The sequence below is a fragment of the Gallus gallus genome, chromosome 9 (assembly GCF_016699485.2).
Source record: "Gallus gallus isolate bGalGal1 chromosome 9, bGalGal1.mat.broiler.GRCg7b, whole genome shotgun sequence".
Taxonomy (NCBI): Eukaryota; Metazoa; Chordata; class Aves; order Galliformes; family Phasianidae; genus Gallus; species Gallus gallus.
Genome location: NC_052540.1, coordinates 2,964,193 through 2,981,889, shown reverse-complemented (window position 1 = coordinate 2,981,889; position 17,697 = coordinate 2,964,193). Strand labels below are relative to the sequence as shown.

Here is a 17,697-nt window from a genome sequence, read left to right as displayed (position 1 = left end):
CACATCTAATAAATACATGGCTGAGAGGCTGGTGCCACCACAGGAATTTTGCTTTTTTTGACCATGGGGTAGCTTACTCAGTGCCTGACCTGATGGCTTTAAATGGCTCCCATCTGTCTCAAAGGGGAAAACGGATCCTAGCCTGTGAGCTGGCAGGGCTTGCTGAGAGAGCTTTGAAGTAACTAAGAAGGGGGAAGAGGATAAAACAGAGCTCACCGGAGATGGTTGCTGCTGGGGTTGAGGGTGAGGAAAATGGCTCAGCTGAAGAGCATCCACAACAGTACAGTATGGGCAACAAACAGGAGGAGCTGGAAGCCACCAAACAGCAGGTAAAGTATGACTTAGTTGCCATTCCTTATCACTCCCGTGACTGGAGTGCTGCAATGAATGGCTATGAGCTCTTCAGAAGGGATAGGCAACGAAGGAGGGGCAGTGGTGAGGCTCTTTATGTGTTTTGATGCTATTGAGCTCAGGGCTGGCAGTGATAAGATCGAGTCCCTGTTGGTAGGGATTAGGGGGAAGGCCAACAGGGCTGACATCCTGGTGAGGATCCGTTACAGACAACCTAACCAGGATGAAGACAGATGAGGTGTTCTGTGAGCAGCTGGCAGAAGTGCGATCACCAGCTCTTGTTCTCATGGGGGACTTCAACTTCCCTGATAGATGCTAGAAATATAATACAGCCCAGAGGAAACAGGCTAGGAGGTTCATGGAGTCTGTGGAAGCTGGTATGTGAGCCTACTAGGAGAGAGGTGACCCATTAGACCTCCTATTCACAAATTGAGAAGGACTGGTGGGAGGATGTGGAGGTCAGGAGCTGTCTTGGTCAGAGTGACCACAAAATGGCAGAGTTCTCAATCCTTGGTGAAGTCAGGAGGGCGATCAGCAAAACTGCTGCCTTGGATTTCCAGAGGACTGACTCTGAACTCTTCAGGACGCAGTCAGGGAAAATCCCTTGGGATTCAGTCCTGAAGGGTAAAGTGGTCCAGGAAGGCTGTACGCTCCTCAAGAGGGAAGTCTTACAGGTGCAGGAGCAGGCTGTGCCACAAGATGAGCCAGCAGGGAAGAAGACTGGTGTGGATGAACAGGGAACTTTGACTGAGACTCTGGGAGAAAAAGAGAGTCTACCTCCTGTGGAAGAAGAGGTGGGCAACTCAGGGAGGATCCAGATGGGATCCACCCAAGGATGCTGAGGGAGCTAGTGGAGGTGATAGCCAAGTCACTTTCCACCATCTATCAGAGTTTCTGGTCAACCAGAGAGGTCCCAGGGTGTTGGACGCTTGCCAGTGTGACTCCTCTCTACAAGAAGTGTCATAAGGATGATCAGGAGAACTACAGACCTATCAGCCTGGCCTTGGTGCCTGGGAAGGTTACAGAGCAGATCATTTTGAGTGAGATCACCTGGCATATGCAGGACAACCAGGGGTCAGGCCTAGCCATCATGGGTTCATGAAAGGCAGGTGCTATTTGACCAACCTCATCTCCTTCTATGATTAGGTTACCAGCTTGGTGGATAAGGGAAAGGGTGTTGATGTAGTCTACCTAGACTTCAGCAAAGCCTTTGACTGTGTCTCCCAGGGTATCCTACTGGAGAAGCATTGTGCTGCGTGTCCGATCTGTATTTCTGAGTAAGAGAAGTCTTATGGGCCTTTTCATCCTTTACATCTCCAGAGAAATTTTAAGACACCTATTTCTCTGGGCAAGCTTCTTATGATTAAGAGAAATAACTAAAAAAAAAACCCAGCTTTCCTGGGTATTAGACTAGTGATCTCAGCTGGTATAGAAAATACATAGCACTCTCTCTGGTGGCCTTGGTGTGATTTGAAACCATCATCTAGAGAACATACACAGTGCGATCTCCTTAACTGCATAGTAGCTCTGATCCCTGCCAGAGACAATTCAACAGCCAAAATGATTTTTGATCTGAACTAAAATAGTCAACCTTACATTCTTAAAAGGAAACAATAGGAAACGATGAAAATGTGGAAGCCTCTTCAGCACTGCCTGTAGGACTGTGTGTTGGTGCCAAGCCTTACTCAGTTTGGAGCGAAACATTCGGCTTTCTCCTAACTACTGGCTGTCCTGGCTTGCTGATATTTGCAACGATTCTATTTCTTTCACAGATTCCATTTTAGCTTGTGGTTCAATACTTTTTAAAAACGTTATAGTTAACAGCTGTGCATTTCAGACAAGTACAGCAGGCATTTTTAAGCTTTGTCTGTGAATAGGTCTGTCTGGTAAAGAAAAAAATACCCATGAAATAATGAGGCAGTGCAGAAATACTGCATTCTGACCATTATAGGGGTCTGCACACATTTTTTCCATGTGGTGTGCATACTGCACAGGAAACAACAGTTCACGGTATGGCAGCATGCTTGCATTGTTCCCAGTACTTACAGTGAATGAGAAGATGATGGAATCTTTAAACAAAAAAGCAGAATGGTAGGTTTGTACTGGTAATTCTTCTACTCTGTTCATAATGTTCATCACTCAATAGGATGAGGAAAATTTTCAAATTAACAAACTATTTTCTATCAGTGATTTTAGTCCTGGTATGATTGTGAATATTTCATGCATTTACATTTCTTTTGATGTAGATAACGTTTTTTTTTAATGAAAATTTGTTTCTGGTTTGGGCTTACTTCAGTGAGTTAACCAGGTCCCTTACTTGGACTTCCAGGAAGTCAGCTGAGTTCCTTGAGCACTTCACTAAAACATTTGCCTTGTAAAAGTGGGCTTCTAAAGATAAAACAAGCCTTTAAAGACTGGATTACCAGTTTTCTTGGAATGGCTAAGAAATGCATATAGTAAGGTTTTTTTTTGTCTGGCAGCTGAACTGGCAAGAGAGGACTGTGCCCATCAGGTCTCACATGTGGCAAGTCCAGTGTTGGAGATGAGCTTACTTTAAATGTAAGGGAATTAGTCCAGCTTCCATTTAAATCAGTGGCAAAACCCCAGCTATTTTTAACAAGAGAAGGGCTGAGGCAACAGGCATACAAAGCCCTGATCCCAGACGTGATCCCAGCTTTTCTTATACATCCGTGGCTCATGCTGAGTATTGTGGTCACTTTAGCAGGATTAAGAGTGAGCAGATTGTTTGGGCAGATTTATATTGCTATTCATTGTAAGAAGTACCGAGATTGTCCTTAATAAGTAATAAGTAGTCATTTGTTTAAAAACAAAAACAAAAAACCAAAAAACAAAGCCCTGTTGGCAAGGTAAACTGTCACAGTCCCAAGCCAACTAATGAAGTATAATAATGTTGTGTAAAATAATTGGTTAAGTACCTCTTCTGTTGTTTCTAGTCCCCTTCCAGCAAAGCATTAGGCAGATGTTTGTAGGCACCTGACTCCTCTGAAGTTAATCTCACTACCCTACTGACGGTGGGCTTTGAGGAAGGTATAAGATCTAAATTACCTGGGGTCCCTTGCATTACACCTATGTTGTCTGTTTGGTTCCCTTGTGAAGCTGGCTGTGCCCAGGCATGACACCTGGGCCAATTGTTTTGTAGGGGGGAAACTCCTAACATCTGCTACTTCACGCTGTCAGAATGGGTTTATGTAACAGCCTTGCACATTCACTGGTGCAATAAGATTGTGTTTGTCATAGAATCACAGAATTCCAGGGGTTGGAAGGGATGTCAAGAAATCATAGAGTCCAACCTCCGTGATAAAGCAGGTTTGCTACAATAGGTTGCACAGGTAGGTGTCCAGATGGGACTTAAATATCTCCACAGAAGGAGAATCCACAACCTCCCTGGACAATCTGTCCCAGTGCTCTGTCACCCCTACCTTAAAGAAGTTCTTCCGCATGTCTGTATGGAACTTCCTATGTTCCAGTATTAGACCATCTCTCTTGTCCTCTCACTACGCACCACTGAGAAGAGTCTGGCCTCATCCATTTGCCTCCCATCTCTCTTCAGATATTTATAAACACTTATTGGATCCTCTCTCAGTCTTTTCCGCAGACTGAACAGACCCAGGTCTCCCAGCCTTTCCTCATACAGGAGATGCTCCAGGCCTTTTATCATTTTTGTGGCTCTCTGCTGGACTCCTCCTAGGAGATTCCTGTCTTTTTTGAACAGGGGAGCCCAGAACTGGACACAGTATTCTAAATGTGGCCTCACCAGGGCAGAGTAGAGTAGAGGAGGATGATCACCTCCCTTGACCTGCTGGCCACGATCTTTTTAATGCAAGTCAGGATCTCATTGGCCTTCTTGGCCGTGAGGGCACACTGCTGGCTCTTGGGTAACCTGTTGTCCACCAGGACCCCCAGGTCCTTTCCCATGGAGCTAATCTCCAGCACATCATTCCCTAACCTGTACTGATACTCGTCATTATTCCTACCTAGGTGCAAGACTCTACACCTACTCTTGTTAATCCTCATCAGGTTCCTCCCTGCCCAGCTCTCCTGTCTGTCCAAGTCTTGGCTGTGCTAAGTTTCCTAACAAGGATGCTGTGGGAGATGGTGTCAAACTCCTTGCTGAAGTCAAGGTAGACAACATCCAGTGCTCTGCCCCCCGCCCCCCCATCTACACAGCCAGTGATGACATCACAGAAGGGTCACTAAATTTGTTGCCAATCTGTCACCAAAGTGGTGTGAGAAGAGATGTATGGCAGTCGAGTGGCAGTGCTGTTAGCAAGGCCAGGATTTAGCTGTGGGCTGTCTGTCCATGCACATCACCTGTGACTCAGTCATAATGAAGGCAGTAGATGATTCCAAGCATGTCATATGTCTTATAAATATATCTTTAGATACACAGACACTTCAGTGTTTGAGAAATATCTACTTTTACTTTCTCCTATCCATCCTGGGGAAAAAAAAGGTTTTTGTAAAATTTGTGTTTTCTTTCCTATCTCCTGCATTTAAAAAAGTGCAAGGAACTATATATTTTTTCCAAAGGGTCGGGGGGGAGAGTCAGACTCCAGCCTGAGAAATGCACCAGGCTATCTGTGATTCATGCCTTTCAGCATAGTTACCATAAAACCACTAGGAACATACATGTTTCCTTATGTATTGCAGTAGCCACTATTAAATATATGGACAATCCAGTTCCTTGACACTAAATTTGCTGTTGTCTTTGTGCAGATGTATAATTCAGGCTTCACAGCAGTATTTTGAGGAGAGAAGGGGAACAGGAGGTAACAGCTGCCCTCTTAGTAGCGACGTGAGACCCAATTGAGAAAATATATGTAAGCAAAAAGACTTAGAGTAGCCCAAAAACAGATAGTTGAGGAGAAGAGCATCCATCGTACAAAGGTGAGGTGACAAAATAACAGTCACCTAAGAAAAGGATTATCCGTTTGTGATTTGAACTTGCCACCAACTGAAAACAATGGCAAAACTCCCACTGCCTCAGTCCTTTGCACAGGACTGGTTAGATACTATTCAGAGATTAAAGAAATTAATCTCTTGCTGTCTTGATAGGAGCAAAGAACCAGCAAAGTGCTTAAAAGATTTGCACTTCTAGCTATTAAAATACAACTCAGACAACTATCGACAACAGTGACCCCACTCTCTCCGTACTTCTTATGGGAAAGTGTAATGGTTACATTAGCTGAGGTGGACTGCTCTGTTGCTCTAGGAACACATTAGAAGTGCTCCTGCGGGGTGTGCTGTGCTGCAGTACAGAGCAATCCGAGGGAGTCCCAGCACTCAGACCACGTCCTAAAAGAGCTGTACTTTATTTTTCCTCTTTTCTTTCTCTGTGCAGTTCCAAAACAAGAAAATGACCCAGAGCTTAGTTACTAAGTTTTATACATTAAATGTATGGATAGGTGCGTGCCTCTGGGATACTTCTTGATTGCTGTTGATGGGTTTTCTGGACTGATTCCGGAGTTCAGTACCACTTGGAATAGCCAATGCGTTTCGTGTGCCCCAAAGTAGGATCTCACAGCTGCGCAGTTTTTTTTTTCTTTAATACACGCCATCAGTTTGTGCGTGCAGTCGGTACACGGGGACATACGTTTGCTGGTGCAAAGTTTTCTCCGTGTCCCGCAGTGCCGGCTGGCTGCAGCTGCCGCTCGCCTCGTCAGGATTCTCCCGTGCCCTCCGCGTCATCCAGCGGGGATTCCGGGGCCGACACCGCACGTCCTTCCCCGCGCTGTGCCCCGCTCGCCTTCTCCCCCCGCCTGCCGCCTGCATCCCCCGAGGGAGCGTTTCCCGTGGGATGGGGTCGCTGCAGCCACGCGGCTGTGCCGGCACCCGCGGCCAGGGGCGGACCTCGGCGTTCGCAGAGAGCTCTTCGAAAACTTCCGCGCCGGAGCCGCAGGACCGGCCGCGCTCGCGGAGCTGCAGGGCGGGCGCTGGGGCGGGGCGGCGGCGCCGGGCGGGAGGCGGCCCGGGCCGGGGGACTCGCGGCCGCCCCCGCCGCCCTCAGACGGCCCGTGCCCCGCAGCGCTGCGGCCCGGCCCGGCCGCTGGGCGCGAGATGGCCGCCGGTGGGAGCCGCGGGCTGCTGCGGCTGTGGCTGCTGGCGGCGGCGGCGGGGCTGGCGGCGGGCAGGGCTCCCAGCTGCCACGAAGTTCGGACGGCGTTTCAGCTGCGACAGATCGGGCCCCTCAAGCTGGTCCCCGACGTGCCCACGGCCGGTCAGTACCGCCCGCACCGCGGGGCCGCTGCTCGGGGCGGGGGAGGGGGCTGCGGGCGGCTTGCGGTCCTCCCAGAGTCGTATTCGGGTCCCGCTCGGCGCCCCGCCGCCGTCGGAGCGCTGCTGCCTTCGGCCCGAGGGCGGCAGCCCGGGGCCGGCGGGGCTCGGCGAGCCGCTCGCGCGGGTCTGTATGAGTCGCAGGGAGAGGGAGAGCGGCGAGACGGCTGGGCGGCTGCAGCCTGCAGGTATTTCTTGCTGACCGTCACCGGAAGCCTCGGACTTTTTTTTCCCCCCCCTTCTCCCCTCATCCCCGCACGTTTCTTTAGGGCTACTTCACTCCTTTTGCTGAGTAGTTGATGCAGAAAAATCCTGACAGGAATTACCTCTTAGAAGGCGAATGTGTAACTGAGTTATTAAGGAATACTTGTTTTGCTGGCCAGGTGTGGAGGTCCTGGGGAGTGTATCGTAATTTCTGAATTTGGAAGTTTTCTTGCATGGAAGTTCACAAAGTCATTGCGAAAGGCAGGAGTAACGCTTCGGAGGGCTGTGATCAGCAGAACTCAGTTTTGCTCTTCTGAGGTCCGCAGCATATCGGATTTGTGCAAGCTGATGAGTAGTGCCATGTTCCCTTTTGTCTTTTCGTATAGTGGAAAAGTTTCACATAGTAAAACGTTTGTTTTGCAAGTACTCTCTTGAATTCATTGTAAGGGAGTGAAGTGCTTCACGGAGACAAATTATGTAAATGTTATGAATGACCATAGATCTACCTGGATAATGAAGTCATTTCCCCGCTGCTTTCCATGTGTTTTAAGAAAAATATTTGCAAGACTGGAACACAAAAGGAAAGGCTGCCTGTCTCTTACAGAACAGCCTGTAGCTGCCTCTGGCTAGCACTCTGCCTGTGCGTGTGTGCGTGTGTGTGTGTGTGTGTGTGTGTGTGTGTGCCGGGATACTTGTCAGTTTGAGTTGTTAACTCTGTTTGTTATCAGATCCTAAGAACACTTCCAGCCTGTGGAGGCTGGTGAAAATAATTCTTAATTGAAATTAGTTTTGGGTGTGTTTTCTGCATTGATTTCTGTCTTAGGGGTAGGTTTGATGAGCCCTTGGTCTGAGCAGAGGCAGCTCCCGTGGCCGTAAGTAATTGCGTGGCGCTGGTGATCTTCACCTTCTCTTTGCATAAAGCAGTGCAGAAAGTTGTCTATGGCTAAGGAGACCTTCCTTGGTTTGTGGCAAGGGGAGATGAGCAGGAATGGCATTCTGATGCTTGAATCTTGCTGCTGTTCTCTTGTGCTGATGGAGAAGTCAGATTGCAGTTGGAGAGCTACATGTGAAAGCTGGTGTAAAAAAAGTAAGAGGTAAAACAAGGCTTTTTGTCTACTGTGCTGTGCTCTTTCCTGAGCTCTTCCTGGAATAAATTCTCAAAACTTTTATAGAACATACAAAAGAGTGTAATCAAACTCTGGTATTGGGAATGAAATGTGGGGGAAACCATGCTCTGCTCTGGAGGAAAGGTGGAGATGCTGTGATGGCTCAGAGATGGCTTCACTGCATTCCTTGCGTCATGCTGAACTTTCTTGTCAAATAACAAGCTCTCAGAAGATAAATGGCAGGAGAGGAGGTGAGGGAGCCCAATATCCTTTTAAATTTCAGTTCTCGTAAAGAGAAAGAGGATTTTTGGAGCAGAACAGAGCTAAGGAAATGCAGTGTGCATTGATCTTCCCTGTTTGTTAGGTGTATTTAGCTCCGGCAAAGCTCCAGGGTGTTATTGATGCCTCTTGCCAGGCAGCAATGCCTCCTGCCTTATGCCCTCTTAATTAATTCAGTACCAAAGCATTTTCCAGTGTTTCCATCTGGCAGCTGTTACCAGTGGATATACCTTATTCCGCTGCACCAGGCATGCAGTACGGTACTGAGGGCAATTTTAGAAACTCATGACCAGCACACATTGGGGTGCTCCTCTGTTTTCATCTGTTTGCATGTTGGGTTTCTCAAGGAAACGGAACTGCAGTCGTGTTATCTGTTTACCAGATATTTTCAGTCACAATAGTGTTGAAAGCCCTTGGCTAATTTTAAGCCAGCGTTTATTGGCTAACTGGTAAAACAAACCTGGCAGAAGTTACTCTTACAGGTTATTAAATTCTTGTAATCTTCAGGAAAATCAGCAGCTTGGTTGAGGAGAGAGGCTTTCCAAGCTGGACAGGGGGTCAGCAGGCTGAGGCTGGCTGGTGTGTAGTTTCTATCTCCTACAGGTGGTGCTTGTTTCACACTTAATAAAAGTAACTCCAGATACTGAAGAGTTTGTAGCCTGCACTCTCTGGTGGTGGTAGTGTGGCTGCAGTGCTGAAGTCACCCACCAGTGGATCCTGGGTGCCAGCTTCATGGGGCCTGCCCTCGTTGCACAAGGTCTTGAAGTACTCAGCTCTGAACAGCAGGCCTCCAACCAAAGCTGACCTCCAGATGAATCTCACAACCCAGCATTATATATCATCGGTATCTGATCATTAGCAAAATATGTATGATCATTAACAAAATATGCATCTTGGACAAAACGTCTCATTAGCAAGAGATGTAGCTTAGATGAAGCATTATGAGAATGTATGAACCTTTCCTTGTTTTGAAGCATGGTGTCAAGGCCTTCAAGTACACAAACTTCCTTGGTTCCTCTTTGAGCTCTGGCCAGGCTTGAGGTGGAATCCAAAGGCAGAATGAAAGCAGATGTTTCTGCCTAATTGTCACGTTAACTTGTTTATTCAACAGTATTAAAGCTGGACACACTTGTAGTGAAGTTAGAGACCTCACCTGGGAGTGGATGCACTGCACAGGACCTCCCCATTGCATGATGGTAAAGTAGTAGGACAGCTGGTGATGTATCTTTCTTAATCACTATTGCTATCCTCGTGTAGTAATGGTTAGGTGCATTGCCTTGTTCTGTATTATCCTTGCTGTATCACTTCACTTATTATCTCAGTGTTTTAAACTTAAGTAAAGATAAATGCCTTTCTTTAGCTTTGTGTCTGTGACCTCTGATGACTGGAAAACAGGTCTGTAGGCAGATTGCTGATCTCCTCCTCCACAAAATGTATTTGCATGGGGAACGAGGAGAACTCCTGTGGAAAAATCATCTGTTCTGTTCTTAAAGTGTGATGTGAACATGGCAGTGGCCTCCCTGAAAGCTGTCACCTCCTGAAGAGAGCTCTTAGAGATGCTCAAGAGACTCCTCTTAAAATTCTCTTCCATAGTTTCACTAAAAGATGTGAGATTTTTCTGTTCTAGTGAAATCTATTCCATTAACGAGTGCAGGATTAGGAAAGAAGAGTGCTTTGACATAGAGTGGAGTGGAAGTCCTAACAACAGGTACTGCTGAGCAGCAGATCTCCTTGGTCTGTCTAAAGGACTTTGTTTGCTGCTAGCGGAGTCTGTAATGTAGTCTGCTTTTCTTGAACAAACAGTGAATGTTTCAAGGGTAATTTGCTGCAAATAGCAAACAGATTGATCAGGTAGAGGTACTGCTGCTTTGGCTGGGATGCAGAGGAAGGGTTTTTTGTGTCTTTCCCAAGACTGGAAATTGAGGTAATAAGCTCCTGGTTTTGTACTTTGATTGTTACAGGCTGAGCAAGCTGGGATGTTTTTGTGGGAGTTCCTAGGTGAACATTTTGATGAGTGAGAATTACATATTGACTCCAAGGATGAAGGGCTGCATTAATCCTGCCAAGGAACTAAGCCTGTGGTTCCAGAGAGTCTAGATAACTCAAAGCTGATGCTTACCGCAATGCATGGTATTCCTCCCAGACATGGGGCTGTAGTGAGCAATATCCTGTGAACCCTGGGTTGTATTACAGTGTAGCTGCACGTAGGCACTGGCTGTGCTTACGGTTCTGTTTATTTATGGGCTTTTTCCCTGGCACTGAGCACAGGGGTGGCTGACTGCATCCAAATTCGCAGAAGGAAACTGGATGAACCCATCTGGGTTCTCGGACTTGTCCACAGACAGCGAATTGTAGCTGAGCCAACACAGAAGTAGCCCTTGTTTCCTCTGCTGATCATGTAACCACAAGAAAATCCTCCCTCTTCATACAAGCCCAATTCTGTCTCTTTTGCTTCTTAGCTAGTATATGAGGAAGACTATATTCAAACATGTAAGTGGTAGAGAGAAAATTGGGATGACTTCTGGTAAGCAAGAAGGATGTCTGTCACTCATAAAAGAGTTCTAGGACATCTTTACCCCCCTGAATGTTAATCTTGTTGAGGGCTGCTGAAAGGACAGTTTGCTTTTCATGCTGCTCTACTGCTCAACAAAGAGTGTTGGCTCTCGGACTCAGTTCTGAAGGGCAGAATTTGTCCAGCTAAGTGCTTCTTTATTTTCTACTGTCATCCAGCACCTTTAAATCAACAACACCTTTACATCAGCAGTTCCTTACCATCTGTATATACTGAATGTCCCATTGCAGAGCTGGACATGCATTAACAGTTTGTACATTAAATCTATTTTACTTTGTGAATAACTACAGAAGAGTCCTAGATTCCTACCAGAAGCTCCTTGGATATGATGCATGAGTATTAAACTAACCATTTTGAAATGAAGAGGGTTGTACCACACTTTATTTTTCTTGTCTCTTTTTTTTTTCTCTTATCACTCAGCTCTTTATTTCTATGATCTCGGTGAGAACACTGTAATTCCGCTGGTAAAGGTGCAGTGTTGAAACACATTTTGTTCACATCAACATTCTGTTAAAGTCACTCATAAGCCTTGTGCTTACCAGATGTGAAACGCACTTCCTTATTGGCTCTGGAAAGTTCTTGCCCCATCAGAAAGAGCAACTAAAAGTCTTTGGTGGGAAGGGCAATTTACACCCAGGTTCCTGTTCACCTGTGTACTTGGCTGTGCATACTGCATGCAGCAGCGTGGATGAAGAGTATGCCTGGGAGAAAGAGTTGTTGGATAAGCACTGTCACATTAATGCTTAAAAAGAGTAGAACGGTTGATATGTTTTAGAACAAGCAAAGAAATAATCTTGTTTCCACGAGGTTTAATTTTCTTTTAGAAAATAGAACTATCATGTCGTAGCTGCTAGCTGTAATAACCTTGTGAAATGTCCTTGGCATTACTTGTGCCTTATTACAATGGGAGATTTCCTTATGTGATACACCTCTACCAGCTTTGTTGCTCTCTGCATAGCCAAAGATGAGGCCAGCTGTGCCTCAGTTTTTCCGTCTTGGTGGTGGTGTCGTGGTATGTTATTCTTAGGGGGTTTAGCTGAAAAGCAAGGGAGCGGGACTGCGGGTGGACAAAGTATCAGTGGGGTACTTTCATTTCTTCAGGCTGATTTCCCCATAATTCTTTATGATAGGAAAAATGCTATGGTTTCTCTTGGTTTCTGATTACTTGGAAGTTGAACCTGAAAATCATCCATCCTTCCCTCTTTTCTTCCAAACCAAGTCCCAGGGAGGAAGCAGTCTTTCCTGAGTCTCTGGGCAGTCACAGGCTGTAAACTGTGCTTATGGTGACAGCTATTGTGAGCAGAAAAAAAGTTACACTTTTGCAGCCTGCAGCTCCTCTGGAGTAAGGATGCCTCCATCATTAATCTTCTCGGGATTTTATAGCCCTCTTCAGGCTCAGATCGTCATCATGAGCGTTAACCTGAGGCTGGTGATGACTGTAGCAAGACTCATGCCAGTGCTAGTATCTTTCCTTCTCTCTGTTTCTTTTCCCAGTTGCCCACTCCGTAGTACCCTCCTGGGAGCAATCTGTATGCAAAAAGATCTGTTTAAACTTACTTAGTGCCTCATAAAGAGTGAATCACTGTTCCACTGCCAGATGGAAACCTCTAGTGCTTGATGGAAATCTCCAGAACTCCTATCTGTGAGCCTCGGAAAGAAAGTGTCCTCTGTGATTTGCACGACCATTTGGTCTAAGTGAGCACAGAAGACTGGCTTAGTTACTTGGATCAACCTTTGCTGTAAACATATGGAGAAGGAATCCAAAAGTCAGCAGAGAATTGACTCTTCCCCCTTGTCATCAAAGAGAGTCAAGGGAAGGAGCCAAGCGTTCCTACGATTCGAGTGGTCTGCTCTTTTTCTCTGAAATCTCTGTGCAAAAGGCTGTAGTCATTTAATTTTTTTTTTATCATCACCTCAAGATCTGGTTATTCTGAACTGCAACGCAAAATTGAGTACAAGCTTAGGAACAAATGACTGGCCTTAAAATATTAGTGACTCCCAAGAGCTGCCTCTGTAGCAGCTTATCTGCCCCTGAAGTTGTGCTATCTTTAAATCTAATCAGAAAGTAACCAAAAAATATCCTCCCCACACTTCAGTTCCTCTTAACCGAAGGGCAGTACTAATGAAAAGGCATTAGTATGGTAAGTGGAAGCCAAGTTGGCACGATAATAATTGCTATGTACATCAATAGAATAAATACATCAAAATCAGTAAAAGCTTTTATAAAGATTAATCATGAAAATGAGCATGAACCTGAGGATCTGTGTAAAGCAAGACTGTGTGTGAAATGCATCCCGGAATAAAATGAATTTCTCTCTAAAAATAATTCTGCTTTTAGGCTATATAAAATGATCTATAGTTTCAAGCATTATAAAGTCTTTGTAATTGAATCTTTCTCCCATGAAAGCATAAAATAGCATGATGAAGAGGCATATGTTTAATAATACCTCAGATAGATACTCATCAATTACAGTTTAGAGCACAGCATCTGCTTCTAGGGGAAAACACAAGTTTTGATGGATCAGAATAAATTTCCAAACAGCAGCCAAGCCCATGACACAATTTATACCTGCTCTCTCAATCTCTGTCAATGTGATCAAGTATTACTACTTAATATGGCAGGAGCATGTCGATACCTACAAAGAGATACTTACAAATTCTCGATCCGTTCACATTAAGATAATCTCTAAGCAACATGAGTGGATGAAATGAAGTACCTAGCCAACGATTTAATTAATTATCATCTTAAAGATGCATGTCTCTGCTCTGTTTCTTAGGAGGGTGACATGTCCAGAATGCTTTGTTACGGGTATCTTTTGTCCATTTCAAGAGCTAAATGTTTTTTTTTGTAGCAATACTGATACCCGGAATTAGGTGCTTGTTTGAACTGCTTTTACAGTTCTGGACCTTACAGCTGCCTTGTGGAAGAGCATAAGGACAGGATTTATATCACCAGTTTAGGGTGTAAAATGAATCTCATGTTGTTGAGAAGACTTTGCTGAGCCCATTTGGAGTCTAGTGGTATCTGATGGCAAGGAAAGCTGCATGGGTTAGAAATGCAGTGTCATTAAATTCACTGCTCTGTGGTACTCTTCAGCAGATGCTTAGCTGCTTCTGGGTGGTTTATTCCTAAAGTGAAAGGTTTATGCACTTCTGTAATAGGGTAGCACCTCAAGACTCACTATGGATTGAAGGTAACCTCTTCGTACAGGGTGCTGCACAGACATGCCAAAGCCTTTGGCCCTAGCAATCTGAAAGATGAATTTTAGAGTTTGTGTGTATCCTGGATCGCCTTGGGGCTATAAGTCTGTCCAGCACCAAGTGCTTTTGCACTATTTAGCAAACAATTTATAGAGGAGTAGTGACAACTTCCTCTTATGGATAAGCACTATGCATATGCTATTATGAGTATAAATTCATCTATTTCGCTGTTTCTTGTCAAACAGTTTTAAAGGATAGTTGTTAATTACATTCTTAGTGTACTCACACATGCAAGATCAACGAATACATTTTTTACTTGTGATTTTTCAAGTCACTAGTTCAAAGAATATAGAAAGCACTTGGTGGAGAATTTTTAAATCTCATAGATGACACCATTTAATGTATCAGGTAATGACTCAGAATTCTCATGATCAAAATCCTCATTAATCCAGATAACATCCTCAGGTTCTGTCTTGCATTTTGATAGCTAAAACATGAGAGTAAAACCCAAATGCAGCCAGGCAATGGTGTAGGAACTTTTTCCCCCTAGAAGTTCTCTTTAATCAGCCTTTCCCTCCTTTTGATCTGTATCGCTTAGTTGTTCTGTGCCCTGTAGTGTTCTTACTGGGTTTCCGTTAATACCAAAGATCAATGTATGTAAGCATTTGAAGTATATATTATATATATATATATATATACGGATTTTTGGTTTTCTAATTACTTTGCTTGATTCCCGAGGTTGTGGTCTTTCTTCAGAGCTCTCCATCGCACATAATGTGCGACGGACACTGTGGAGGACCATTCTTCTCTGAGAGTTTCACCCCAGCAAAGAGGTTCTGCCATGCAGACTACTGTCAAGTCCTTTAAAAACAAATGAGAGAGGAGTTTCAGAGAGCCACTTTCTGAATCATATCAGATAGGTCGTGGTAGCTTTGTTTGGTGGCTAGTTTGATTGGATATTTCGGCAGATCTCTAGATGTTAATGGTTAAATGTATTCATTGCTCCAACAAGGGTCTTATTCAGAGGGGACTGTTCTCTGCTCGTTATGCATGCATAATTCCCATTAATGCTACTGAGGGTTAAGTGTGCATAGTCGGGGGGGAGGATGAAGCTTCTGTTTACACAGTCATGTTTGCACTCAGAGAAGAGGTTTCCTAACATGTGAGGAATTGTTTGTTTCCATAGATGCCTTTACTTTTAAGAAGCTTTAGATCTCTTATTTGAAGAGTGGATGAGAATGGGAGAAGGTGATGTTTGTATAACTTAGCTACCACCTCACGCTCCATACTTTGTCAGTAGCTAGGAATATTACTGCAGTGCAATTACTGGACAAGCCCTTTGAAAGTAGCTCAGTGCCTGGAAATTCAGGGGTCTTATTTAGGTATAAAAATAACAACTCAGAATTTGTAGCTTCAGGCACAAAGCTTTTCCAACTTTTGACTCATGCTAATCAGGGTGACAAGATTTTGTGATCTATATACAAAAACGGTATTTTCCGTCAAAAACCTTCAGATTAAGATTCCTCACTCTGAGGTGCACATCAAAGTCATGTAAAAGCCATAAAGAAACTAAGTGGAGCCTAAGAAAGCCTTTCAAGTTCCAGAAAGTGCTTGAACTACCAAGGGTTTTGAATTGCTCTAATCTCTGACATGGGTGATGTGCTGGGCTAGCAGTTTTTTGTTTTGTCGCAAATCATCCATGCACATAGTGCAGAGGGACCCTGACAAAGTCATTTTACTTTTGAAAAGGCCTCCTATTCACATTTACATGTTTACTTCCACTTTGTTCAGGTCTAAGTAGCGGGGCATTTGCATAGTCTTCCCTTTGTTCTCAGTAAATATAGAGAAAAATAAGCAAGATTCCTGCTGTGAAATTAAAGCTCTACTCCTAACAGATCTTAAGGGCCAAATCCTCACAAAAGGTACAGCGACTTAGTGCCAAAGGAGCTGGCGTCCAGGAAAGCTTGCCCTGGGTGTTTGTGCTAGAAACTGTGAATAAGGGGAAGGGAATCTGGTGAAAATGGGGTGTAATTAGAAAAATACACTGCTGAGAGCTTCTGGAAGAGTAGGGTAATAGAAAACAGTGCTGGGATGGTCCTGAACTGGTCATCTGGCCCATTCCTGCTAGTTGGAGCCAGGATTAGTTGTGTTTAAAGCAGTAATATGCGATCAAAGCTTTTTTAGGCTGTTTATTCCAGTCCTTAAGGCCAGGCTGGATGTGGGTCTGGGCAGCCTGGTATGGTGGTTGGCGACCCTGCACAGAGCAGGGGGGTTGAAACTAGATGGTCATTGTGGTCCTTTTCAACCCAGGCCATTCTATGATTCTATGATCTTACTGCTTTCTTTCTCTCCCTATCGCAAAGCCTGACTCTCCTTTCCTGAAATACAGGGCTTTTCCTTCTTATCCTGTTCTTATCATCTTCCTCCTTGCTTTAATATTCATATATGGGAAAACTACTTGAGCTTATGCTATGCATTTGTACTGGTGATAGAGACAGAACAAAGCTTTTTTTTTTGTTTGTCCTTCCAGTCTAGTTTTGGGATATGCGTAGTAGTTAGTGCATGTAGTCAAATGAGCTTTGTAACAGCATGCACACTTCTTATTGGACGAAAAACATCAGTCTAAAAGTCCAAACTCCTTAAGAGCAGTGTGGTCTTAAGAAGCAGGCATTCTGTTATTATGGTGCTGGATGCATGGGGAAGTCACTCCACCTAACCATGCGTAGCTGGCACAGAAGATCTTCAGCTTATATATAGTATTTGTATTACATCTGTGACTGTTTTCCTGGACAGTACAAGCATATTCAATACTTCCCCTGAAACCATTAACATAGGATTCTGCCTCCTTGCACATGCTCAGTCCTTTTGTGCTGGTGGTCCTGAGACGCCCAGTGGTCATGAGTCTTTCCTTCTCTCTCTCTCTGGTCCTTTAGTTGAACTCTCTGGTCTTTTTACTTTATTAGGGATGGAAAGTTCCTTTGTTGGGATGTTTTACTGACTGCAGGACCAAGGACTTCTTGTAACTGGTTCTTATCTTCGGAGTGGCCTTGGGGGGTGGTCTTGCTATGTAGGCAGGAACCTACTGCAAACAATCTATTTCCTGTTATCTAAAATGGTCACAATGCCCCACGACAATTCCCCCCTTTGAGACTTCTAAAATTACATACTTTGGTAGTCTCATGTATGTAATTGTTACAAAAATCTAAAATTAAAATTCAGTAGGTCATGGTTCTAATTCACTGTTCCAATGAAACAATACATATCTTAATGACCTTACAAAATCGCATCGATGCAAACAATAGAACAACCAAATCCATTGTGCTCAATAACTTTTTAAGCTGCATTGATGAAGTTCAACTTAATTCTGTACACATTCTTTTCTACTGTTCTCTCACATTCCATTATTCTCACATCCCATTATAAGCACAAGAAATATAAGTCCTTCTAATAATGAAGCAAGATATCCTCATAGTGACTACCTTCCTATCCCCTGGAAGACTTTATTTAGCCAGTTTTGTTCATCTGGCTTATGATCTGGCTGTCTTTTGCAACTTTTCTCATTTTATCCATTTGTTCTTCCAAATCTTGTGAAATACTTGTGTATGGGAACTGCTGAATCACGGCCTGAACCTCTGATTGACCACCTGAGGCGAGTGCTGAGTCAGCTGCAGGGGCACAGGTGAATGCAAT

General features: G+C 44.5%; 1 protein-coding gene across 7 annotated transcripts in view; it reads left to right on the top strand.

The window, feature by feature from the left end:
• Positions 1–17,697, top strand: part of GPC2 (glypican 2) — a 419,550-nt gene that overhangs the window by 28,821 nt on the left and 373,032 nt on the right. For 4 of the 7 annotated variants that reach the window (XM_046898725.1, XM_046898722.1, XM_046898723.1 and 1 more), the window contains exon 1: positions 6,378–6,589. The exons of 2 other annotated variants lie outside the window; for them this stretch is intronic. In XM_046898725.1, the coding sequence (XP_046754681.1) occupies positions 6,430–6,589 (160 nt within the window). In that variant the 5' untranslated portion in view covers positions 6,378–6,429. Of the gene's footprint in view, positions 1–6,154; positions 6,834–17,697 lie in introns of those variants that run through there. One more of the 7 variants, XM_046898724.1, reaches the window with a different exon arrangement.